Source organism: Mesoplodon mirus (genome assembly GCF_964341445.2).
Source record: "Mesoplodon mirus genome assembly, chromosome: 8".
Taxonomy (NCBI): domain Eukaryota; kingdom Metazoa; phylum Chordata; class Mammalia; order Artiodactyla; family Ziphiidae; genus Mesoplodon; species Mesoplodon mirus.
The window spans coordinates 11,413,738-11,440,083 of NC_138984.1; the positions used below are offsets into that span (position 1 = coordinate 11,413,738).

Here is a 26,346-nt window from a genome sequence, read left to right on the forward strand (position 1 = left end):
GGGATGTGGGAATCAAGTCCCAGGAAGGAGACATACTTTTTCACTTTGTATATTGCATACTTTTTAAACATCATAAATATGTATTATTCTATGGTAACATATAAAAAAACCTGATTGTACCCACAGCATTCTATGAAACACTGTATAACATCAATTCGCAATCCTCTGCTGCCTTTGACTTAACAGTCATTTAGTCAAAATTAGAAGGCTCCTTGGGGTGTTTGCTTTCTCTGTCCCTCCACTCAAGATTGAGGGAAATGTTGAGAATTTAGTTTAAGTTTTAACTCTCATTGCCTAAACTGTAATTACAAAATTAATCAATGGACATCTGAATCACCAATTAAAATATTTTATCTAGGATCACTTTTCCTTGTTCCAAAAGCCTGAATCACTGCACTCTGTTTTCGTTAAATTCTACAGCCCTGTGAGTTGGACAAGCACAGATTTCAAAAATATAGTTAAATATATATTGAATTTTTATCCATTGGCATAAAATAAGCAAAATACATAGAGGTTATCAAGTTTGAAAGGAAATACATTTTTGGAAAGAGTCTTCACCAGAAAGTATCATCATAAATTCAAATCCTACAGGACTGACTCCAAAATTAGAACAGTTAAGAGGTGGCATAAGAAGAGCCGTTTTATGTCTACTCAGGATTTGCCAATTCAAAGGCCTTAGAACATGTCTGAACGTCTGAGGCTCAGAACACTGTGAGTGGTAGGCTAGTGCCCACCTTGAGAGTGTGAATACCCTTCAAACTATATAAAATCGGAGTTTTTAAAACACTGTGATGGTCAAACAAAACACAACTGCAGACAGAATTCAGAGTATATGCCATGAATGTGCAACCTCTACGTTAGCACAGTAACTGGACTTTTTAACAGCAGAATTCACAATACTTGGGTCTTTCCAGATTAAATACTTCAGTGCCCAGTACACTTCTAGAAGTAAACGAGTGTTCAAATGTTTTCTGGATTAACAACATAAAACAAAAGGTTCTTCAAATATTGGATACAATGACCAAATACCCAGTATATTTAATGAACTGGGTTGTGGGATTACACATCAGTGCTGTGTGCTGGAGCTGGCCTGCAAAGAAAGACTGGTGTGTGTCTCTTTCTAACGCCAAATTTAATGATATCAGGTTGGTAGGTGAAATCGGCCATGGTCAGAGTATTTATAATCACAAATGTCAGTAAACACTACAAAACAGGGCACTTTTTCACAAGAGAAAAGCATTCACCAGCACAATATATGACCAGTACATCTTGGTCATATTTTCATTTGTTCAAATATACCACATAAAAATCTTAATGAATGACATGTTTTAAAATATACAAAGAAAAAATTTTAACTAATGAAGATAAATTCAATACAACAGGCTAATGTAACACAAATGTTAGTAACAGCATCCTTTCAAAAGTAAATTTTACTACTGTCTAGGGCACAGACTTTATCAATAAAGTTGAAATGTTTCACAAAATAGGAGTCCCTGTGATACTTCAGATGTCTCTTTAGTTTAAAACCTGATCCACTAATTATCCCATTAATTTATTTGTAAAGTTTAAATAAAACCCCAGAGAATAAACCGTACTGATTTCAGCAAATTATGAAGAGAATCCAAATTAAAAATGATTAAGTTTAATTAGGTATATAGGATATAGAAAGCAATTCTATCAGAATTTCCTAAGATTCTGTAAAAAATCTACTTACACATAAATGTAGACAGCATTTTAATCCAACAATAAAATATTTGCTCCCCAGAGCAAAAGCTCTGTCATTAGCCTGTGCCTTGCTTCTTTCATCCTTAAAGTATGAGTCCACTTTAAGGACTTGATGAGATAATACACGAAAAGCACTTAGCAAGTTTCTGATACATTGAAAGAGCTTAATAAGCCACACTCTGTAATAGCACCACCAGGTTCAAGTCATTATTTTTGAAGAAATATATATATCTTTATAAACTCCCCTAGAGATTAATTTTCTGATGTAGTCTGAGACTACAAGTGGAGGCCAAACATGAGGTGGGTCATTCTGAACATGAGTTCAGCAGAGGGGCACAAATGTATGGACAAGGAGGCCCCAGAAGGAAGGCACAGGCCGGCCTGGGGATGGCAGCGTGTTCTGTGGTGTGCCAGCAGCAACAGAGCCAGAGCTTTCTGTGGTGACTATGTACCGTAAGTTACCTTCTACAAAGTCACTCTGTCTTCAAAAGAATTTTAAAACATTCTGGTTAAATGAGAAGCAACAAGTGCTCTCTCTAAAAATGGACAAGGTATAAAAAAAACACTGGGGGAGAAAACCATAGCAAACCTCCTTCTTAAGAAGTAAACACATTCCTTTAATTGTAGCCGACTTCCTGGAGGGTAGTGATTTCTGTTAGAGAAATCCAATTTTCATTTAATATATATATACACACACGCAGACATAAACAAAGCTAAAATTCTTTGTTAACTATAAGCATAGGAGAGAAGAAATTATTCTTCGTTTTGAACTTTCTTTAGCAAGGTGTTTTAATTTTTAAATTCCTATTTGATACTCCCCCAAAACAATTTCCAAGTGGTCAGAATAGTAAATAATTCCTAAATAAACACTCATAACCAGGAGTTAGAACTTGTAATATCCCTTTTAAAAAGGAGCTATTCACTCTTTTCATCATTATTGAAATACAGTCAAATAAAAATAAAAGAAAACCCAGAAAACAGTGTTTTAAAAGTTTACAGTTTCAAATGAAATACCAATTCTTCCCACCAAGCCAACAAAAACACTTAAAAGTTCAGGGAGTAGTATATTTACCCTGAAACTAAACACTGTTGTTCCAGAAAATACAAACGTAAAGTGTAGTGTGGTCTCAGGACCCTTGAGGGTCCCCCCAAAACGCAAGGTCAAAACTATTTTCATAATACTAAAATGTTATATGTCTGTTTCACTCATGGTTTCACAAGCGCACAGTGGAGTTTTCCAGTGCCCACATGCCATGTCACATAAAAAGAACTGTCAAGCAGAAGTAGTATGAGAATCCCACTGCTTCTATTAGGCAAAGAGATGTGCAAAATGTAAAACAATGGTCTAAATAACATTTGTGGAAAACAGTAATTTGTCATCAAAAAGGGTATTTATGTTAACATGTAATGGGGTTATTATCGTTATATTTAAATGAATAAACATGTTTTAAAAATATCTCAGTATTAGTTTCTAATACAACAAATTCTGAGCGATATAAGTTACATAAACAAAAGCTCTTTTGGGGATCTTCAATAACTTAAGAGTTAATAATAGTCCTGAGACCAAACTGTTTCAGAAGTCCTGGTACTGTGACAGGAAAGCAGCCAGTTAGTTACTGCTTCCATTTTACCAATTTACAGGAACTGTACCAACGAGGACGTGTACTGGGAGCAGAGCAAGTCACAAGTAAAGAAAGCACCGATATGCTTCTTCAAATTTACAGAAATAATTATTCTACAGAAGAAAGTGATTACCTAATCTCTATTTTCACAAAAATGAGAGGAAAATATGCCTTTAAACTTATCAATGAAGTTTGTCACCCTAAAAGAAAAGAAAATTTTCTTTCCTCAGCAAACACAGGAGAGAAGACCTGATTCAACTAGTAAATCAGGAAACTCGAGTCTTCATCCTTGCTACCTCTGAGTATTTTCTCCTCTTCAGTGCTCAACACAATTCTGATGGTCTGTGCAAAACCAGAAGCAAATCTGAATATGAAAGTCTAACTGAAGATTTTAATCCACATCAAATCTGGATCACTTCTTACACTAAGCATTTCAATTTCGCAAGTTTTCATTTAAAGTCAACAAGAGTTCCCACTTAATTACAAACCTCAAGATTTACCCAGAAAAAAAATAGTCTTTAAAATTATTTTATTAACAACTGTTTAATTTACTTGTTTCTTAGATGGAAAGCCTGGTAGGTTAATTGAATAATGGCCTACAATTTTATAGCATAACTTTGTACATGAGTTGATTGGGACCCAATACAATCTAAAACATAGGAATTCAAAGACACTTCTTAAGAATTTCCTCCATGAGAAGGGGTCTGGAAGGACACCCCAAAAATGCAGACATTTCAAGTATACACCAAGACACACCCAGACCTTTGCAGCATTCATTTAATTCTAAGAGGCATACTGCTCAGAAAAGGGGCAGAGATTTCCCAGTTTTCTTGCTTATCAAAATAGTTCAGATAACCATACATTCAGCTAGATATGCACTGGACAACAATGTGTCAAGAAGTCTGGAACTCTACACAGATTTTAATATAGTATGAAAACAACTCCTGTAGTCACCATTCGAAAAGGTATTCAACATGAATAAATAATGTTTGAGGAAACTGATGTTCACCTCTTTTAATACCAAGCTTTAAAAACAATTTAAATCATTATAAGAAAACTTTTCAAACATGTATCACGTATTTATATACGTAACCTCACCTTTTCTTGATGACACAGAGTCACAGTAATAGACAATTATCAGAAGAAGATGTAATATACTGATGCCCTCTAAACTGGGCTGGCTGTCCCTACACTAACTGGTCTTTGACAATATATGCTCTTTTGGTCTGGGAAATCTATTAATCAAAACTTCACATAAAGACAAATGCATGGGCTCTAACGTATAGACAGTGTGACTTATATGGGCTGCTCAAAGGCATTTTTAAAAAAAACTATTACAAGTTTCTCAGTTGTGTTCCGTTTTGATGAGATTGCCAGATTATCACTGGATGAATGAGGCATTATATAAATATTTAAACAAGTTCATTTGAATATTAACATAAAGCTATAACTAAACATTAGTATTGTTGCCTTTTTAAACAAAGTATTCTATAACTTTAAGGTAACACTGGGTTCCAGTTTCTTTCCCCCTAGAAATGAACATAAACAAATGTCCTATTAATATCAGTTTGTCCAAACAACGAAAAGAAAACTGAGGTGCAATCATGTCACAGTTAATGCATGTCTGCTTCCAATACATTCAAAGACAGTATTTAAAAAAAAAAAAAAAAATCAATAGTTAAAATAAGCCTTTTGCAGTCTGAGAATTCAAGATACTTTAAAAAATTTGTAAATACACATACATGCAAATTCTTCATATATACAAATTTTCACAAAATTAAGAAGTTGCAAAGAAATCAGAAGGATTACGGTGAATCTAACAAGCTACATTTAAATGCTTTACCACTGACATATTCCTGAACATAGCAGTTTTAATAAATTTTCTACATGGCCTTTTTATAAAATTTTCTCTTTTAGACATAAAAGTTAGTCACTAGAAGTCTTCTGAAATTCTAATTTAAGAATTCAAGATGTTCTCAATTCACTACTGATATGTAAGGCCACTTTGGTAAAGGCATTGCAGCAAGAACACAAAAACAATAGCATATTTTCTAGTATTTATTTTTTTTCACCTGCAAACTGTAGCAAAACATGACCAGCTTTATTATGCAGACAGGTATCCCTCTACATTTTTAAAGAATTTAGGCATGTATAAATAGAAGAGCTCTTTAGAAAGGAAAAATTCAAGAATGAATAAAACCTTCCAATTCTGACTCTGTAACTTTCCAGAAGCAATGGTTAAAATGATTTTAGGTCATTCATTCCAAGATATATGACAGCACCTTAAAAGTGGCTGATCTATTTCCCCAGTAACATTTCTCACATAACAATGTGTTAAAGTTACAAATACTGATATGCACAAATAGCTAATTTCTAAGAAAAATATGTACAGTACTGCAGCATAATGAATGTGGTATCTGCAATAACTTAATATTAGCCAATTTTTAATATACATGATACCGCTACTTTTTTTGCCAATTCACAGGTTAAAAGTTGTTACTGGAGCCCTCTGTTTTGCACATATTTCCTGGTGTTTAATACACAATGCAGGCTTTTTAAAGACTTCTCTTGTGTTTAAAGCTAGGATCAGTGAAACAAGACAACAGTGCAAGAGGCGGAGAGATGTAATGTGACCATGTAAAAGTTCGTTCCAGTAAAGTGTCTATATAAGGCTATAAGAAAGGATTGGTTGATGAGCTTCCTGTTGGAAATTGTCCTGTCGGTGCACCGGTCTAAAGGAAAACATAAGATAAAATAAATAAACAAATAAAGAGTGTGTGGAGAAAATATGAAAATATTTAATGTTATTTAATTAAACTAGATTTAATTAAATAGTATTTAGATTAGGAATTATTTCATAATTATTGGCAATCATATTTATTCATTATTGTTATTAGCAACATACTGTAATAAAGCGATAGGTTATCAGGCACTGTGTTGTGCCTCTTATATCCATTATTTCATATAATTCTCATAATAGATTCTAAGAAGGGACCTGGCCCTAAAAAAATGCATTTATGATTCAAACCAAACCTGACTCCAGGATTCCTTTTTCACATTGTTCACTAAATCTACAGCTTCTCATAAAGCATTATTTTGACAAGAAAGCAGACAAGTTTCATGTCTAAAATAGCTTATTTACTGTCAGTGCTTTGATTTGCAACTGATTAATGTGTTTTCTGGGGTATTTTTTTGAATTTTATTTTTTTATACAGCAGGTTCTTATTAGTTATCCATTTTATACATATTAGTGTGTACATGTCAATCCCAATCTCCCAACCAATTCATCACACCACACCCCCAGCCCGCTACTCCCCCCCTTTAATGTGTTTTCTTAAAAAGGAATTTCTCGATTTGTATAATCTTGCAGAATACCAAAGAGCATCTAGGAGGAATCACATCCTGTTTTTCCCAATTTGAAAACAATGCAACAACTTATAAAGTGCTTAAAATTGCATCTCACTTACCATAAAAGGATTACTAGATACTCCAGCAGCTGCAACTTGACCAAAAGGGGTTACCACTGGCTTTGTTTGTCCAAATGCTGCAAAACCTGCACCTTGTTTAAAAAAACCCACCAATTATAACCATACCTTTGAGACAATCTGATGCTTATAAAGCTTCATAATGAGTTTCAGAAAAATTCCTACCAGAGCAAAAATAATTTAAAAAATCAATGTTAAACTGTTGAGTCTCATGCTCTTTTAAATAGCAGTTAAACTTCCACTAGCATGTCTTAAAGAGCTTACATTGACTCTCCAGAAATAGTTAATTCCAGTTTGTCTCAGCTACTGTGAATTGCTGACAAAGGATTTAATGAAGAGATAAGCTTGTGACTATTTGAGAGGGGCTGTGATCCAGGTATTTCAAACTTTAGCAAATGAGTGAAATGGGCTCCCCCCCCACCAAACAAACAAACAAACAAACAAAACCCCAGAAACAAAAACTGGTCTCTAGTGAATCTTCCTGAAAACAAGTAACAAACTCCAACCACGACACAGTCACCTATTTAGAAAATGAGTTTATGTCACCAAAAAACCCCCAAAACAACAACAACAAAAAACGTACACAAAATGGAACAGAAACAGTTCTCCAATGCAAAACAAACAAAAACACTCTAGGTCTATAAAGTTTCCTTTTAAAATCAAGAGGCATATTAGAACACAGAAGATAAGAAAGACACTGGAGATTCTGAGAAAGAAGAGGTACTCTTTAGTCCCTGATTTCTCCTAAACCTATAATCTGGTCACAAAAACTACCAAATCACTCAATTTTCTGTGGCCCAAATCACCGAAGGCTTCTATATTTGTGTAGTAAACATTCAGCAGATAATGCTACAGCATTCTCTAGATAAGTCTTTTTGTCCAAACATTCATATTATGATACATAAAGGACACCTGCAGTGGACCTACAGCTAGACAAATGTTAGATCTTACCATTGGGCTGTTGAGAAAAGGCTGTCTGCTGAGGGAAAGCTGCTTGGGCTGGGAAGGCCGGCTGCTGGAAGCTGCCACTAAAGCTGGTGGGAAGACTGTAGGGCGTGGGAGTCCCAAACCCCGCAGGCATGCTCATGGATGCCGTGCCGAAGGTCGCTGCTAGCAGGAGAAAAGAAAGGCTGGTCACTTACGAAGGGTAGGTTTTCCTATACGCATACTCAACGTTATGAATCAGACATCATTTACCTTAAAAACAGTATGATGTATTTTAAATTCCAAAACTCCCAACAAACTTAATAGTAAGTTTTAGCTCCAGTTTAACATAATCTATATTTGTTCTCCTGAAACCAATGACCAGAATGAAACTAATAAAGACTTCTCAGTCTTTATTATATATATAATTATATACAGTTTGAGTCTAAACAGCAGTCTACTTTTTAAAGTCCATCATCATGCAATTCACATGTATACTAGTATATACATTTTTAAGTTTTGTTTTGCTATATGCAGTAAAATAGTCAAACATTTAATTGTATCCAGTGAATCGCCTGCTATAATGTAATATATGTGTTCCTGGAAAAACATTTAAAACCTCTGCAAAATAGTTCACTATAAATAAAACTTACAGGAGAAATGGGGTCACAGGCAGGCCACTCAAAACCTATGCAGCTTTCTAACCCAAGGCAAAAAAAGGGGTGGGGCGGGGGCGGTCCTAATAAAAACACTAACACAATTAAACTGAAAACTTATGGACTCCCATTCCTTTTTTGGAAAGTAAATGAACACTGCTTTGGATAAGGGGTATAAGGAAGGTTAGGTTAGGACTGATAAGTTATAGAAACTGGGGCAGAGTACATAAAACTTGAACAGAAAGTGAAATAATAAGCATTCTTACAAGAGACAAAGAATGTAAGGTGAATGACACTGTGTCCAATAACTTCTCCATGGCTTGCCATGTCTAGCCACTATAACTTGATGGAATAAAGCATTCATTCACAAGTTGGGGAAATTCGTGTGTGAACTACAGCTATATATATACATGGTATGCTGCCATCACTCCCCCCATTTACGAATTACTTATGAACTAATTCACATTATTACATTATCATATTATTATATTATTTATATAAACACACATAGTAGCAGAACAGTATATTACTTTTTGCTAGTAAAGATTCAAAATAGAATCTTCCAACTATATGTTGTAGGAAAAGCCTAAGTGAAATAAGAGCCAATAATGGTGCTTTTAATACAGAACACTAGTAAATACATAGTGAAATATTTTCAGCATGATGCTATCAAAAAACATAATTCACTGAATTTCCTGATTTTAAGAAAAAATTACCAACTTGATTGCTGATTTAAGGCACAAGAAATTAATACTAAAGTGCTACACAGAATTATCTTTTATTAAAAAAAAAAACTAAAAATCATGTTACGGATGTTGCCCAAAGTAATTCTCATAATCCTAATTTTTACAACAGTGCAATTCTCCGCAATGAACCTAATTAGATTTTCCAATTTAAATATTACTTTTTATTATTGATAAGAAAAAAGGGGAACTAAGCCACTGGGAAGCAAGTGAATTAAAGAATAATAAGCACACTGCAAGGGAAACAGGAGGGTTTCAGAACAGACAACAATGCACTGACATAACTTTGACAAATCACTTTTTAAGAAAGCAGTATAAAGCAAAAGTTGGATACAGTTAAGCAAAACCAAACTCCATGGAATAATGTGGTAAAATGGTTTGGTACATCGAAAAGGTGTGTCACTCAAAGTACTATGAATTCAAACTTAAGAAAAATAATTGAGAAAACTATTAACATTCTAATGTGACCACGGAGGTAAGCAATATGCTTTTCAGTATTAGAACGCCACAGAAGATTTTCATGTAACTTTAAATATAATGTATTCCCAATGCCACACATCCATGACCACTCCATTTTAAAACATGGAAAAAACTTAATTCCACATGCAGGGATCCAGAACACCAGCAGAAGCTTCCACAAGCAGGTAGACAAATTGCCACACAAATCTAGATATTAGTTGTGGCCACCTACCAAAATGAGCGTGAGGAAACACTTGAGAATGCATTGCTCCAGAAAGGCCTTATGGAAAGCCATAAAGAGACCAATGTCAATTAACTTATGAATAACTACTGGCAAAATAAAAGTAAATTTGTTTCATTAAAATGTTCTAAAATTAGAATATACTGTTACAAAGTAGGTAGCATAAGCATACATAATAAAGACACATCCAATGGAGTCTTTTTATTTTAACTATATTCATGACAGTAGTATTCACACTGTTTGAAATAAAGGGGAGATTAGAATAATACCAGAAAAACAAATATCAAATGAAGAAGCATTTACAGAATCCATCTTTTAAACAAATAACATTTTTTTCATGTGAAGATACAATAATATCCATAAAAAGACTTTCTAGGCCTCACCACTTACACCCAAAAATGCTATTCATAGGATCATCTAAAATGATCTAGCATCTACCTTTAGCATCTAAAAAGTCGACTAAATCTAAAAAAATAAAAATAATAAAATAAAAACTCAAATCTTGGAGAAAGCACTTGAATAATGTTTGATTGTTTTATTTATGACTCCATACATTAACTAGAAAGCCTAATGATAACTCAAGTGAGCTAATTAAATATTACTCAGGGAAAATTATTCAATGTAGTTCATTAGAAAGGCGAGCAGCACTTTCAGTTTAAAATATGACGGCTAAAAAGAGAGAGAAAAGAAAAATACACCTTGTGCAGATCTTACCTGGCATGACTGAGGTCAGATAGGTTACGTATAAATAAATGTAATTAACAAAAAACAAATTTAGGTTGTTAAGTACCAGAACCGCTGTTATAACCATCTGGAGTGGGGTTGTTTCTAAAATATATGGCCATGCATTTTAAATTAACATACTTAACATCAACTAAATTTGGGGAAACAAGGCGATTGAGAGATTAGAGTGGTTCTGTCTTGGTTCTGTAGTTTTCTAATTACAGGGTACCACAACTTCTTTAAGCCTCAGTTTCCTCATTTGCAAACAGGGGGTGGAGGGACATAACATAATACGTATCTACTTTACAGAGCTGCTGTGATTAAAAGTGCTACAGGGTAAATATCCAAGGAGTGTTATTTTTTCTTGCTAACTTAAAAAGATGTTCACAGCATGTTCTAAATTCAGCAAAAGGTTGCTTGAGGGGGAAGGGTTCTGAAACAAGTTTGGTCACTTTATGTTTATCTCCTTTCTTAGAGTACTTTATAAGCTCTGAGAAATCCCGCATTAATAATACTGGTTAAATTTTGTTTAACTCAGCATTTCCCATATATATCTGGGCATAGAATCCCTTTCCATGAAGCACTGATAACACCATCTCAGGACACACGTTCTACAAAATAGGCTTTGGCAAAAACTGACTTTTAGTCAACAGTGATTGTTAACCAGTATTAATTTCTGCACCTCAATCTGCAACAATGATGCCTAGTCCTGGGCTGCTATAAAAATATTTTAGACTTGTTTTAACAAGCTTTTTGATATATAATTCACATATCATACAATTTGTCCACTTAAAGAGTAGAATTCAGTGTTCTTTTTTAACATATTCACCAGGTGTACAACCATCATCACAATCTAATTTTAGAACATTTCATACCCTCCTCACTAAAAGAAATTCCATACCTATCAGCTCTCCATTTTGCCCCACTTACTTTCTATGGATTTGCCCATTCTGGACAGATTATAAATTGAATCATACATTATATGTCACTCTGTGACTAACTTCCTTTGTTTAGCCTAATGTTTTCTAGGTTCATCCATGTTGTACCATGAATCAGTACACGTCATTACTTTTTATTATCAAACAAATTCCACTGTACGGCTATACCACGTTTGGTTTATTTATTCATCAGTGGATGGACACCTGGGTTGTTTCCACTTTTTGGCGATTAGGAATAATGCTGCTGTGAACATCTGTATACAAGTTTTTGTACAGATATATGTTTCATTTACTTTCCTATGAGTGGAATGAGCAGAACCAGTGGAAACAGTGCTGGTTTAGAAGCACTCTGGGTACTAACACTAGATTAGTCATTGATTAATTTTGGACCCTTAAGGTTGGGGGGGGGGAATCTTTTAAAATCATTTTTTCATTAAATGAATGTTAGAAAATAAAGGTACTCATTCAGGGACAAAGGAGAGATTTAAGAGTTATAAGAGAATTTTCTAATAACTGAAAATTATATTAACTTTATTAATTAGATTTAAGGGCTCAAGTGCTCTGGAAAAAGAATGCTAAATATTATAGAATCCTAAAATAAAGAAGGTCTTAGGCCACATTGGCTAGTCTACTGAAGGTTTCTATATAACATGGTAAAAGAAAGCCCAAAAGCTTTGTAAATGCAGGAAAAAAGTTATTATTAAAATGTGCATTTTAAGAATGAAATACGTCAGTAAAACTTTTTAAACAGTTCACACTGAACTATTATCAATACCCTCTTTCAAAAGCTACCTCAAATGGAATTTAACAATACTAATATATTTGAGAAGAACACAAAATATTTCCTAAAGAACTAATATTAATTTTGATGGTAATAAAAACACTGGAAATACCTAAGCACAGTGTATTTGTCAAAGTGTTGTTTATATTTCAGCTTCAGCAGAAACATGTTATATAGTTAACATTTACTTTGACTTAGTCAATTCAATAATAACCTAGTAAAGATGATCAATGTGATAAATCAAAATGGTTTATAAGGGGAAAAAATTTTTGACCTTGAAATAAAAATTTGTGGACATAGTAGTTTACCTTTCAATAAATTTTGCTTAGGCTAATATTAAAATTACTTTATATCATCTGAACATACTTTGTACACTTTATATTATTTCACATCCCGTGTAGAACCTTAACTTTAAAGGACTTTCATACTCCAAATAATTGGGGTGGGGGGGTGGGCCCTTAGCTCTAATAACAGAACCAGTCTGGAGGTACAGTCATGAAAGGAAAATAATAGGAATGATTTACCAAGTATACACAATAATGCAATGACCATGCATGGTGATTTACATAACCTAATTCTCACAACATCCCTGCCAGAGAATAGTGTTCACATTTTACAGAAAAGGACAACAATAAGGTTCTGAGGAGTTACATCAACATAACCTTGGTCAAGGTATAACTTGAGTTTCCATCCTTCAGTTGTCAAATGGGGTTATAATAGCTATAAAACATCTCAACGGTATCTTGCAAATAATATACCTTCCTATCACTTTTCCTCCATTCATTAAAAAAATAATATACAGAAAGCATTTTTAGGATTACCTAGCAAGTAAATCTAAATCAGGATTTGAACGCAAATCTGGCTGTACCCAAAATATACGCACTTAACTTTTCTGAGCCTCAGTTACCTCAGCTGTCAAAGAGTGATTAAAACATTTATTTGATGAGAGTTAAGAGGACTAAATGAGAAAATGTAGAAAACCCTGTGTCATGAGACATGTTATAAATTCATTCCACGAAGTCAAAAAAATATGCTTAGAAACAGAAATATTACATATATCACAAGTGATGTATAAATATTTTGTCCAAAACACAACAGAAATTTGAAACAATCACTGATTATGTATATTTGAATTAAAATAAACCATTTTTAAAAATCAAATTATGTACAAAATTCAAATAGTTATTAAACATCTACTATGTGAGATATCAACAGATTATGACTGAAGACATTTATATGAAAAGGAAAGTTATGGTTCAAACTCCCAATATCACATATTCTCAACCTTGCCAATGACAAAAAGATATGCTAGTAATTGCCAATTCTTAATGGTGCAAATTTATTGTGATGTAACAAACACCTTAATCCCTCAAAATAGCACATCAACAAAGGCTATAACTGAAGTTCAAAGTTTAGTTCTAAAACTATCTAAATCTAAAAACAGAACTGACAAATTCAGTTTAATGGGTACTGGGCCATACCACATGCACTTGCTAATATTCCAAGGTACTGGCAAATAACTCTGGTGTTCAGGGTAATAAGACAAAAATCAAAGAGGTACAATACAAGAAATATGTACCAAATAAAGGGGGAGCGATAAAGAGGATTTTTTAAAAATTACCGGAAAATATTCAAATGTTATACCACAAATTAAACCAGTTTCCCACAACCTAAAAAAATGGGAACACCTAAAAGAAATATGTACTAGAAAAAGACCTCATTTTTAAGATCTCATGTAATAATACCCATCCATTCCTTGCAATCCCATGAAAAGGAAAAAAGCAAAAAAACTTACACATTTTTTCTATTAAGATTGAGTTATAACCAATAATTGTGAAACCAGACCAACAAATAAGTCAGAATTACAACGTTCAAGTACCATCTCTGTCATATATTGGCTGTGCACTTTAAGGCTTTAACTCTCATCTCCACGCTTGGGCTTCCACACCTGAAAAACGAAAGCTTTGAGTGGTGGGTGCTAGATAACTTCTCTGGTCCATTTTCAAATATTAAATTCAAGGATTTTATAAACTTTCAGCTACTATATGTCTTTATGGACAAAACTAATCCACTTTACAGTCACTTCAGTAAGAAAGGAACCTTATTTTCTGATGTTCTTCACATGGTGTCTTTGCAATATATACCTTTTCCAAAACTTACTGTTCTATAATTTATATTTATTTCTTACCTGTTGCTCCTCTGGCATTGGTCTGAAATGGATTTGTAGAAGATGCCACAGAAGGACCAGCAGCAGCAACAAATGGATTTGTGGAAGGTGTAGCTTTAAAAAATTATAAAATACACTATAAAATCCTAATGCATTTGTATTCAATTATTTAAAGTATTTGTTCATATATTTATGAAGACAGAAAACTAGAGCTTTCTGATAATAAACTGGTGCTTTGACTGTCTTCTGGTATCCCTAAGAAAATGCGATACAATATATATTAGGGTTCTTTATAAAAACCAGTATATATATACCAGAAACACGTACCTCCAAATGGAGCAGGCACACTTGAAGAAGCAGGCTGTGTCTGTGCAGAAGCACCCACTGGCACTGTTCCAAAAACATTACTGAAAACAAGTATTGAAAGAGTTCATGTTTTGAGGGGGAAAAAAAGCAACGGTAATCTCTCTACAAGGTTGCCATAAAATATGGAACAAATAATATTGAACATATCATGTATCACATCAGTTCTCAAACTTTAAGTCTCAGAACTCATTCACATTCTAAAAAATTACTGAGAACCCCAAAGAACTTTAAGTTGCTATATTTACCAATATATATTGTACATCAATTAAAACAAATTTAAATAATTTTATTCATTTAAAAATAACAATAAAGCCCTTACATGCTAAGCTAAGTAGCATTTTCATAAGTAACTATATTTTCTAAAACAAAAGGAACCTAATGAGAAGAGTAACACTGTTTCATATTTTTACAAATCTCTTTAATGGCTGGCTTAATATATGATCAATCTGTTGTGATATGTTGTTTAGGCTGATGCATATGAAGAAAAACTGGCCTCACATGGTAACATAGTTGAACAAAACAAGAGAATTTTAACACCTTTTCCAGATAACTGTGGATATTTTCCTTGACATCATACAAAAAACGCCAGGGATAGTTTCCTAAAGGTTAGTTGCAATATGGAATTTAAAGCCGTTATCAATGGACTTTTATGTAAAGTAACATCCACTAGTCTATCTTACACTTTAAATGAATATTTTACTAACTTTATATCATTTGGAAAATACTTGATGCCAATCTTCAAAATGTCAACATATTTCCCTATGCAAAATAAAAAAAAAATTACAATCATTAATGTCACCATCCATCTCATCAGAAAAGTAATGGGAAGCTTAATTTTAAGCCCACGGTGGCCCCTAAATTTTCCAAAATTCTACTATTTGCTTGAGAGTATGTATTTTAAGTAGTTATTTTCCTTAAAGTGACAGACTTAAAATTTCATTTTTGAGAAAATATCTACCAAATATCGAAATCTGAATAACCATGGTTTGCCTATCAATCATACTTTCAAGGAAAAATGGTGTTCCATAAAACAAGTGGCCGGTTCATTCCACAACTCAAACAACCACACAAATTGATTTTACTCAAGACAGCTTTATACTTCACTATATAGCAGAACGACCTGATGCATACCTTACTTCAACACACAGAAAATTAAGAAGACATATTTAAAGGTCAAGACTTAAATTCCTTTACTGCTTCATACAGCATATTCATAATAAAAACTGCATCAAAAATATTCCTAAGTAAAACTGAATGTGTGGTGGTAAGGAATATAATGACTATTAGATGACTATTTGTACGGCTTGGTGCCAAAGCTGTAAATCAACGCTAAGGCACCAGGAAGTTTTACCTATCATAGTTTTTGCACCATCAATACAAATGTCAATTACTGAAAACACAAATAACCCCTCAGAATTATGATGAATTTAGGTTTTAACCTCACAGACCTTTTGAATGGGTCTCAGGTACTTCAAACATTCCATGGGTTACACTCTGGGGACCACTTATGATTATAATGTAATACCAATAAACCATTTCATTACATATACCTGTCTATGTTTCCAGACTTTACGACCACCTTGCTATATAGTCCACTATTACATACGTGTAATGTAGACAACATTAATAAAGCAAAAAATATATAAATACTCTGAATTTTATTCTTTGGATTCAATTTTTTCCATCTGCCATACAGAAAATTCGTTACTGAAGAGTGAGCCAAACTAGTTAATGTTACAATCCTACCGTTTCTCTCTGGAAAAGGTGCTAAAGGGAAATAAAAAGCTACTCAAATAACAAAAAAGAAGAGACAACCTGCAGGAATGGAAAACTAAGAGATGGGTAAGACACTGTACAGGTAAGTCACCTGTACTTCTAGGTCTGCTTCCTTGACCCAAAGATGAAAAAGTCAAAACTAGAAGAGTTTTTAAAGACCGAACACTGTTAAAATGCAGTAGACTTTCTGCTGCCAAGAATTTCTTACACCAGATATATATGAACACAGTAACACGTATGTCTATTTATAAATACCAGTATGACAAAAGAGATACAGAATTGGTCTTGGGTTCTGGTGCAAACATTTCTAAAACTGCTTATTTACAACGAAGGCTATAACATGCTACTTTCAGTGTTTAATCTTCATGACTGAGAACTGTACATTAAAAGCAAATAATTCTGTAAATGGATTCTCTGCTGAGTACAATTAAATTTGTATATGACTATCTATTTCAAGATGTGTATATACTCTAAATTACATTTTAGTGTTCAAGGGAAAAAAGTAACAAAGCCTTCGATTAAATAAAAAAATAAAACTATGGCATTTAACTCAAGGATTATATTTTAATTAGAAAATTTAAACACAGTTTCCTCAAACTTACAAAAATATTCAGAAATCTTTAAGCCCCAAATGGTCATTACTTAACAGCATTATTATTCAGAGGTGAAAATAAGTTTAAAAGATAAAACACAAAGCAGGAACACAGACTAAGACAAGCTACCTGCTAGCATTACTTGTGGAAGAATATGCGTTACTGGAGGTGGCCGCGGAGCTGAAAACGCTGTCCAGTTCTGCTAGGGCTGCATACTTGTCTGAAGATGCACTTGACTGACTGGGAACTGAAACCACAGAACCAACAGGAGCTTTACCTGTGGTCCCAAACCCACTACCCTGATCACCACCTGTGAACAAACAAAAACATATTACATCAAAAATTTTAACTGATGCTTAACTTACACTTTCAACTTACAACCACATTTGCCATGAAACATATGTAAATTCAAAACCGATCTGGAGCTTAGCAAATAAATGGACATGATTCTAGAGTCTTATCCGATAAATAATACAGAAAATATTGGACAAGATTAGTGCTATACATACCACTCTGATAAAGACAACATACTGTTTCTGTAACAAAAACTAAGACCCAGTACCAATAACATGTCTAGATTACACATAAAGAAGAAATTCTCAAAGTGCTACATTAAATCTGCAAGACGGAGACATCTCATTCAAGTGAACATATACACTCATAAAATGCTTGAACTATATGAAGAGTCTATTAATAATATCATTTTCCCAGGGTTGTTCATGAAAAAATTAGAGATAGTAGTAAAAGAAAACATTCACAGAGCACTCATGATGTGCCAGGCACTGTTCTAAATGCCTCCCATGCAATAACACATATAATACAACTTGTTAAGTTCAATGCTATTACTATTGCCCTCGTTTCGGAGGGTAGATGAGAAATCAGGCTCAGAGATCAGGATGCAGAATCCAGTCTGAAAGTAGACCCCTGCTGTTCCCCCACTACACTACGCACTTAGAGAGGCAAAAATACTAGCCTTAAGACCAAAACTAGGTATAAAATACACTGTAAATATCTTGTTTTTTTTAATAAATACAAAAATATTAATAGAACATAGTTCAAAACAAATATATCACAGAAACTACCAAATAATCCTCTAGTCATCTCTATTAATAGGATTTCTTGGCCCTTTATGGCCTTAGAACAATAAAGCATGCTTTCTAAGACAAAATTAAATTTTTGTCAATTATTTTCTTTTAAATCTAGACGTTTACAAATTAGTTTCTAGGCCTTCCATTGTGTAGTTATTTCAGATCCAAAATGTGCCAAATAGTCATGAACATTTAGTGTAAACTAAACGTCTATACAACTAAAAAAAGCACATCCTCAGATTTTAATAAATACAACCAAATTTAGAGGACTTTTTAATATACAAATTTATATTCATTTGTTTAAAGCTTGATACCTTGCCCCGCACTGAAGATATTGTCTAAATTAGCAAGTGCCGCATATTTGTCTGTAGTCTGTAGACCAGCTTTGTTCGCTGAAACTTTACTAACAGTTGATGCTGTTTGATGACTCTGGGAAGTATTGAAGGTTCCAAAATCAGCACTGGAGGATTTGGGGAAGTTATCAAAATGAGCAAAATTAGCATTTACTGATCCAGCACTTCCACCTGTAACAGAATAGACAGAAAACTTGAAATTGCTAGACTTTTCTCAATATCCTTTGATAAAGATTATATGATCATTTCTTCCTAAACTGACTGTTCTATAAGCAATCCTAAATTCTTAAAATTAAAAACTGGCAAATGGCATTCAACTGTAATTATCTACACGTGACTTTCCATAATTTACAAAACTAGATTTTCAAAGGCCCTGGCAACATATAGGACAACAAGTTTCTGTGTGTAATTTTCTACCCTGGAATGAAGAGAATAATTCACAGGAGAGTATCTCCAGGCTACCTAATTTGAAACTCAGTTACTTCATAGAACATTCAGCTATGTATACTATGACCTTTTACCAATTCTCCCTAAACAAACTCTGTAGGCAAGATGTAAAATATCTTACACTACAGAAGTTTTTGTAGTTCCAAGGAAGACCTGGCTGAAACAAATCCCAGGGTAGAAATTTAAAATGTTTACAATGTACTATTTTGATCCAAATTTCTTAAAAGGTGGTTTTTGAGCTTTAGACTTATTTTACTTGAAGAGCTATTACTTAATTCCACATAATAATTTAATGTACACATGACACCACAATGTCTTCAGCAAAAGTATGCCCTAATATATAGTTCAAGGAAAAAATTATTACATCAACTTTATCCTGCTAAGATTTTAAAGACTGTTCTGTATTCTAGAGTACTCCCTAAGGTACTACTAAAATACTAAAACCAGTATATATTCATTCTACACTTTTGGTGCTACACTTTTGATGTTGGTTCTTTATGTCTAAACATTAGTCTCAGCAATCAAGATAGTAGATACAGATATAGATATTTATATATTAAAGTGAGAGCAAAGCACACTTATAGGTATTTCAGAAACAGAAAGGTTACACCCTATTTTTTAAAAAACCACAAACACTTTCCATCAATCAGTTTTTTATGCATTCTAAAACAAATATATTTCTTTCAGGAATTAAACTCTAGTTGTTTTCGATTAAAACTAAGTAATGTTTGTATTTAAAAGACTGTGATCTGTTACAAGGAGCTGATGAACAAAGTACATACTGAGCTTTCAAAATCTGTATGAAGAAAGTTATTTCAAATTAATAAAAACTGAATTATTAAATCAGCTAACTCTGTTATGGTATACTACTGTGTTCTCTGAGTTTAGCAATAGTGGAGAGAGTAAAAGTGAGAATTTCTGAAGGATTATCGTTAAAAGATGATTAACATTCTATAATTGAAAAACCTAAAAAATATAGCACAAAACATACAAATTAGTAAAAGATGCCTACTTGACAACAGAACTTACTGTTGGAAGCCTGGAGAGGAAAAGCTGAAGTAAATTCACCAAAACTGCAGCTAGATGAAAGCATTCTAAATGCTGGACAGCCAGATATTATGTAAATGATGAAATTTAAAGAAAAAAAAAAGAAGAAGAAAGAAAGAAAATTGAAAGAAAAGGCTTTAAGACAATACAGAGTTAAAAGTTGAACGAAAAATAATCAGCCAAAGATCTAAACAAAGGTTCAATGAGTTTCTGAAAACAATACAGTTTATGGGAGAGTATTGAATGTTTAAAGACCAATTCCTGCACAGAAAACTATTTAAAGTTTATTAAAGTGATTGTTAAATAATCTACTCAACTACTAATATTTATTTTCTGAAGCTTGTTGCCCTGAAAATTACTTAACGTTTTTAGTTCTATGGAAGCAATCAACTAGCTTCCTTTATTCAGAGCCTAAATTGTAATGTGTTTTGTGAACCTAATACTAAGTACTTTAATACTTCTGTGCTTAAGAAAGTTAAGGAAGATTCATGTGCAGGAAAAGGAGAATAGATGTGAATTAGACAAAATACTAGCGTTCAGAAAAACAAACGAACAAATAAAAATATAAAGATTTCAGGTTTCCCCAGAGCTTTGTAAGACAACTATTTTAGAACCAGATAATCACAGAATTTAAGTTTAGAGTAATTTTCCAAAACTACCTCTAGAGAGTTTTTTATTTTTTGAAGTAAACATTTAAGCATAATGCTGGAGAGCTCTACCTGTAGATTGGGGCTGAAAAGAAGAGTGGCTTGCTGTGGGGAAACCTCCAAAATTACTCGAACCACTAGACTGTCCAAATGCATCAAAGTTTGCAAAATCTGCATTTGCAGAATTCTGAGCTGTAAATGGTAAGGAACAATATATGTTAATGAATATGAAAATTATAAATGAAAAATATGATAAATGAATTTAAGAATTTTATGAAACTTTCTATGTCTCACAACTTACTTTAAAGAAAATTCATTTAGAAATCTGATTTTAAATTTTACCAGTGTTTATTTCACCGAACTTCAAGCAATTAATTAAAGGGTACCCAGGAATTTCCAAAAACGCTTTGTACAATGATAAATTTGTACACAATGGCCTTTGAGTGACCTCAGGAATAGTACTGTAAAGTGCCTCTATTAAAGGAAACTCTGAATTAAGAGCACTAAATATTTAGTTAAAGCAGATAGAGATGCAGGATACAGGATACATTTGGAAAATTCAGATTTAAAATAGTGATAAGTAATTCATCAGTTATGTGAATCTAAAATAATGATACAAAGATGGCTTAATTACATTAAATCTTTTGGTTGCTTTTTGAGTTTACAATGATGTCATACCATAACATATTTAAAAAAAGAAAACTCGAGTGTATAAAAAGAAAACTCGAGTGTATAAAAAGAAGGACATGATCACCAAATACATTGAAGATACTCATATTTTATTAGGAGGCTGCCATTTTTTAAAAAATATTAAAACTTAAGAAAGGATAAAAACGTAAAAATCATAGCATAAATGCACCTCATACCCAGTGAAAAAGACCAACTGGTATTTCCCAACTGGTCACCAACCTAAGAGCAAAATTCTAGGCTTCCCTGAAGTTAAAATATGTAAGTAAAACGAAATAACTCAAAAGACTTTTTTTAAGGCCAAAACAGATGCTGGATAAAATTTTTATAGAGGATAAGATAAGAATAAGAAGTGGTTGGTATGCAGGAAAGGGAATGCTAAGTGGTAAGAACGAAAATCATGTCCAAAATATGGAGAAAGATTATATGTCACCAACAAAGTGAGTGAACCACTTAAACCCTTTGCAGGCAATTCTAGGTAGTTTTTGTAAAGAGAGAATACTGCAAATGAGCATGGCTGAATCTAACAGCTAAACAATGTGTTTTTTATAATAATGAAAAACTGAGAAACTCAAATGGCCGACGAGAGATCACTTAAATATATTATGGAACATCATACAATGGAATATAATGCAGCCATTTAAAAAATTCATGTAAAACAATATTTAGCCCTATACAAAAATACTTACAGCAAAGTAAATAAGATAAATAGGTTAATAAATTCCAGATACATTTTCATCTGCTAATTTCGTTAAACATGGCATCATGTGCATAGAAAATCTGCATTTTAGTTAAATCAAAGTAGTGAGATTTCAGGTAGGTATCATTTCCTTCTTTGTTTGCCTGAGTTCGCCAAGCTTTTTCAAAGAATATGTACTCTACTTGTAAACAAACCAAAAGAAGTCACTAAGCAAAAAAATTTTCCATTAACAAAGTAAAACATTATTCTAGGAAGAAAATCAGGAAAACTTAACAGTATTTCATGTAATTGCTGTTTTATCTATCTAAATGGATATGACGGGGGCGGGGGAGGAATGTACCTAGAGTAACCCCCCTTTCCTACACACCTGTGCCACTTCCCTTCTAGTGTCTTCGCACCTACCACTTCTGACGAGTGGAGTGCTATCCCCACATGTCACTGCTCACACTGCGTTCTTGAAAACCTTTTTGAAACACATTTGACCTGGCCCTTAAGCACTATACACTAGAATCTAAATTAAAAGGCTGCTTACTGCTTAACAATATAAATTCTGTATTCTGGACTCCTACAATATTTTGTCTGTTTTTACTTAATATGATAAAATTCAACTTCTTTACAGGCTGAAATTTTACTTTCCCCAAAAGAAATATAATGGAAGAAATGCTAATAGATAAATAATAAATTTAAAAAATTAATTTCCTAAAAAATATTTTGAAAGGAATAACTATACCAGTTTAAATATAAGTTTAAACACAGTTACCATTTAGCATTGCTGAGAACACCAGTAAGCAAGTACAGTTTAGTGAAAAGGGAATCTAAGATAAGAATCAGGGAACTCCATCCTAACATAAGTAACTGTAAACCACTGGACAAGTCCCTCAATTGTTCTGGCTCTACCAGTATTCTCATTAACAAAATGAGAAGATTTGCTAGATGGTCTCTACTAGCAAAACCAACAAACACTATGATTCTACAACTTATGAAACAACAGAAATAAATTTCTTAAGAGCTTTGAAATACTAAGCCAAAGAGAAGAAAATTCTACTAAAAGACAAAATAAGTTTATTAAGGCCAAAATAGATAATAAATAGATAATGTAACTATAAACCAAATGAATAGAGAACACGATATAGGAAATTCTCAAATTTAGAGTGGATTATATTCCAAAATGCAAGTTTCCAAGTTTTTTGAACACTTAGCTGTACAGCTGGGAACAAAAAATGAAACATCTGTCCCTTGTAGAAACAAGAACTGGGTCCCTAAGCTAGTTTGTGGCTTATAACCTCGAACATATCTGTAGCCTGTAATAATACATATTCTACATTTAACTTATATTTAGAGAACATCATATGGGAAAATTTTACATTTAACATGTTTCAAACATCATCAGGGGAAAAAAAATCAGTTCAATGCAATCCATTTTGTTGGGCAAGCCTATTTTATCACATTTATATTTTCCCAATGTTTTCCAACCAGAGCACCAAACACACTCATCAAATACCTATTCACTATAGCAAGACAGGGTTTTTAATACTTCTATCCGTTTTTATTTGTAGACACTGAATCTACTGTCTTCAATAACTGACTATAGTAACTTTTTAAATTTGTAAAGTGTTGCAGAATGAAACTGATAAGCACAACTTCGGAAATTAAACACTAATAAATTCAATAAACAAAAATTACTATCTGGAACCTCAAACAATCTCTACACAAAGAAATCCAAACTAAAAAGAATGTGACAAAATAATAAAGATGTTTTTTACACAGTCTTATTCAAAAAGTACAAAGGAGTCAACTCAGAATTTAGAATTTAAGGCACCAAGTTAATGAGCCTGAATCTTGCCAAGAGTTGTCTTTACTCTTCGGTGAGCAACAGATACTCATGAGAAAGGGGAAAAAAATGTAGAGACCAGAGAATGGAAACAGGCAACCCTCATCAAATTCAGCTAACCAACAGACTTTGTTTCACCTATATGATAGTTTATTTTCATTAATTCCTAACATTTAAAAAGAGAGCATTTCACATTACATAACAAGTTTTCAGTGTATTTAGTAATCCTAAACCTGTATTTTCATGTGGCAACAGGAGATTATAGACCATCCCCCTTTTAAAGGGGCACCGCATTATATTATTCATTTGTGTTAACTGGGTGGCAAGGCAACTGAGTTTGACATCCCTCATATAAGGTGTGGCCAGAATCAATTACAGTTTACAGTTCACAGGTTTTGTGATACATTTATTACCAGGCAAAATAACTATTACATGCTGTAGTAAATTATGTTTCTAACTGCATGCCTATTTCTGTAGAAGATGACTTTTCCTGAACATAATACTGACCCCACCACTGACACATATCCACACACACGCCAACTCAGCCAGAATGTTCAAATAAAGAAGGGTAAAGACTTCTGGCTTTTAACCCATTGAACCATCTGCAAAAGCACAGTTTTCTCTTTAAAACAATGCTGGCCAGATTGGCGTATCTGAATAATTACTGTTTGCTAGTAAAAGTTCCATTTGTCACATCAATGTGTTCAGGAGAAAATTTTCACCTAATGTATTTTTTTTTTTAATGATAATTTCAGGGCAAAAACTCAGCTATCAATGACTTTGTTATCTATGAACCATGTATGGAAAAGTAAAATTCAGAGTGCTTGCAAAGGCTCTGGAAAAAGACATTGCAGATTGAACCGTGACACCGATTTAAAACTTACTTAAGGTAAAATGTGAAAGATGGCATCAACTATACTAGAAGGGAAAATAAATGAGTAATTTTATTAGCTTGTTCTTGCAATATCCATATATATTTTATGCTCCTGGGATCAATCAAATGAAGTAAGAAAAGTGATCTGAGTAGTCATCTGTAAATACAAAAAGAACTTCAGGCTAAAAAACTATTACTCTCAGGCAACCTGACCTTATCTACATGGTTATTCAACTACTTCCTCACAGACACATCCGTCCTACCATTTTTGCCATATGTGGAAAAGAGACAAAATAGTTAAGATTTACTACCTTCTATCAATCTGATAAAATCATACATTTCTCTCTCTTTTAACATTTTCTACGATTAAATAATGACAATTATTTTCAAAAACCATTTTAAGGGAGTTATTAAAAGTATGAGGGTAATCACGGTACAAATTAGTCTGTGGAGCTGCACTGTCTTGTCTATTTTTGGCTAATATGATTACACAGAAAAGTGTAACATCAATTCCCTGACTTGCAAATATTCACAAATTGCGTTTAGAGACAAAAACACAAAACAAAAACACACACACAAGGGAAACATGAAATAAGTCATGAAATAAGCTGAAAATTTACAAAAGAGTTTGGCAGTTACTTTTCCATCATTTCAAATTACATTTCCATAAACCTAAAACTGAGATAAATGCAGAATACTCATAAATTACAGAAGGGTCACTCTCTATTCACTGACTCTTCCACCAACTCTTTTGGCCACCATTCGAAAGCAAGAGGGGGGACAGAAGCTAGGGCTCCTGTCTGCTCAGAGAGGGAACTGGTTTCCCACCTACAGTATGAAGGGAAGAGTCTCCTCAGCCTCCTTCTGGACTTCTGGGCTCAGCCAATGTAAAGCAGATGGAAACCTACCACAGCCCTAACAGCGTGAGCCTCCCGATTTCTTACCCTTCTCAGTACAATCCCTCCTGAAAGAAATTCTCATCCTAGAATCCCTTTTGAAAAGCAAACACACACACACACACAAACATACATAAATCGCACCACAACTTCTTCTGTAGCATATTCTTAGAAAATGTTTCCACTGGTATTTAAAACAAAAAATTCCTTCAATGCTTGATAGAAAGAAATATGGCTGAAGAGCAGGTTTTCTATAATTTTCCAAACTATCTCAAAAGGCACATTTCTGGATGCATATATACATGACATACTTTGTACCATTATTATCCAACTATAAGCCAGGACATGAAATTGAAAGGAAAAAAAATAAGTGGGATAGCATCACAATTTCATAGGTGAATAAAAGAAAGTAAAATAAATCCCAAAGTACAAATAGGAAATCAATTCAGTAAGCAGTGGCTTCTGTTATGCTTAAAAAAGTGAAATATATACACGCAAAAAACATAAAGCAAAGTTTCAAATTATCAAATAAAACTGCTTCAAAATGACCAAATCAATTCTTAAATTAGTGTACATT

The 26,346-nt window shown here is 33.2% G+C and overlaps 1 protein-coding gene across 7 annotated transcripts in view; it reads right to left on the reverse strand.

Annotated features, from left to right (window-relative positions):
- Positions 1–1,626: 1,626 nt before the first annotated feature.
- AGFG1 (ArfGAP with FG repeats 1) overlaps positions 1,627–26,346 on the reverse strand; it is a 65,300-nt gene continuing 40,580 nt past the window's right edge. For 2 of the 7 annotated variants that reach the window (XM_082629748.1, XM_082629751.1), the window contains 8 exons: positions 20,854–20,973; positions 18,602–18,811; positions 17,329–17,509; positions 14,792–14,871; positions 14,486–14,578; positions 7,784–7,942; positions 6,815–6,906; positions 1,627–6,079 (listed from right to left, as the gene is read on the reverse strand). In XM_082629748.1, coding sequence (XP_082485874.1) covers positions 6,020–6,079; positions 6,815–6,906; positions 7,784–7,942; positions 14,486–14,578; positions 14,792–14,871; positions 17,329–17,509; positions 18,602–18,811; positions 20,854–20,973 — 995 coding nt within the window. In that variant the 3' untranslated portion in view covers positions 1,627–6,019. Of the gene's footprint in view, positions 6,080–6,814; positions 6,907–7,783; positions 7,943–14,485; positions 14,579–14,791; positions 14,872–17,328; positions 17,510–18,601; positions 18,812–20,116; positions 20,189–20,853; positions 20,974–26,346 lie in introns of all 7 variants that reach the window. The other 5 variants (XM_082629754.1, XM_082629749.1, XM_082629750.1 and 2 more) reach the window with 5 other exon arrangements.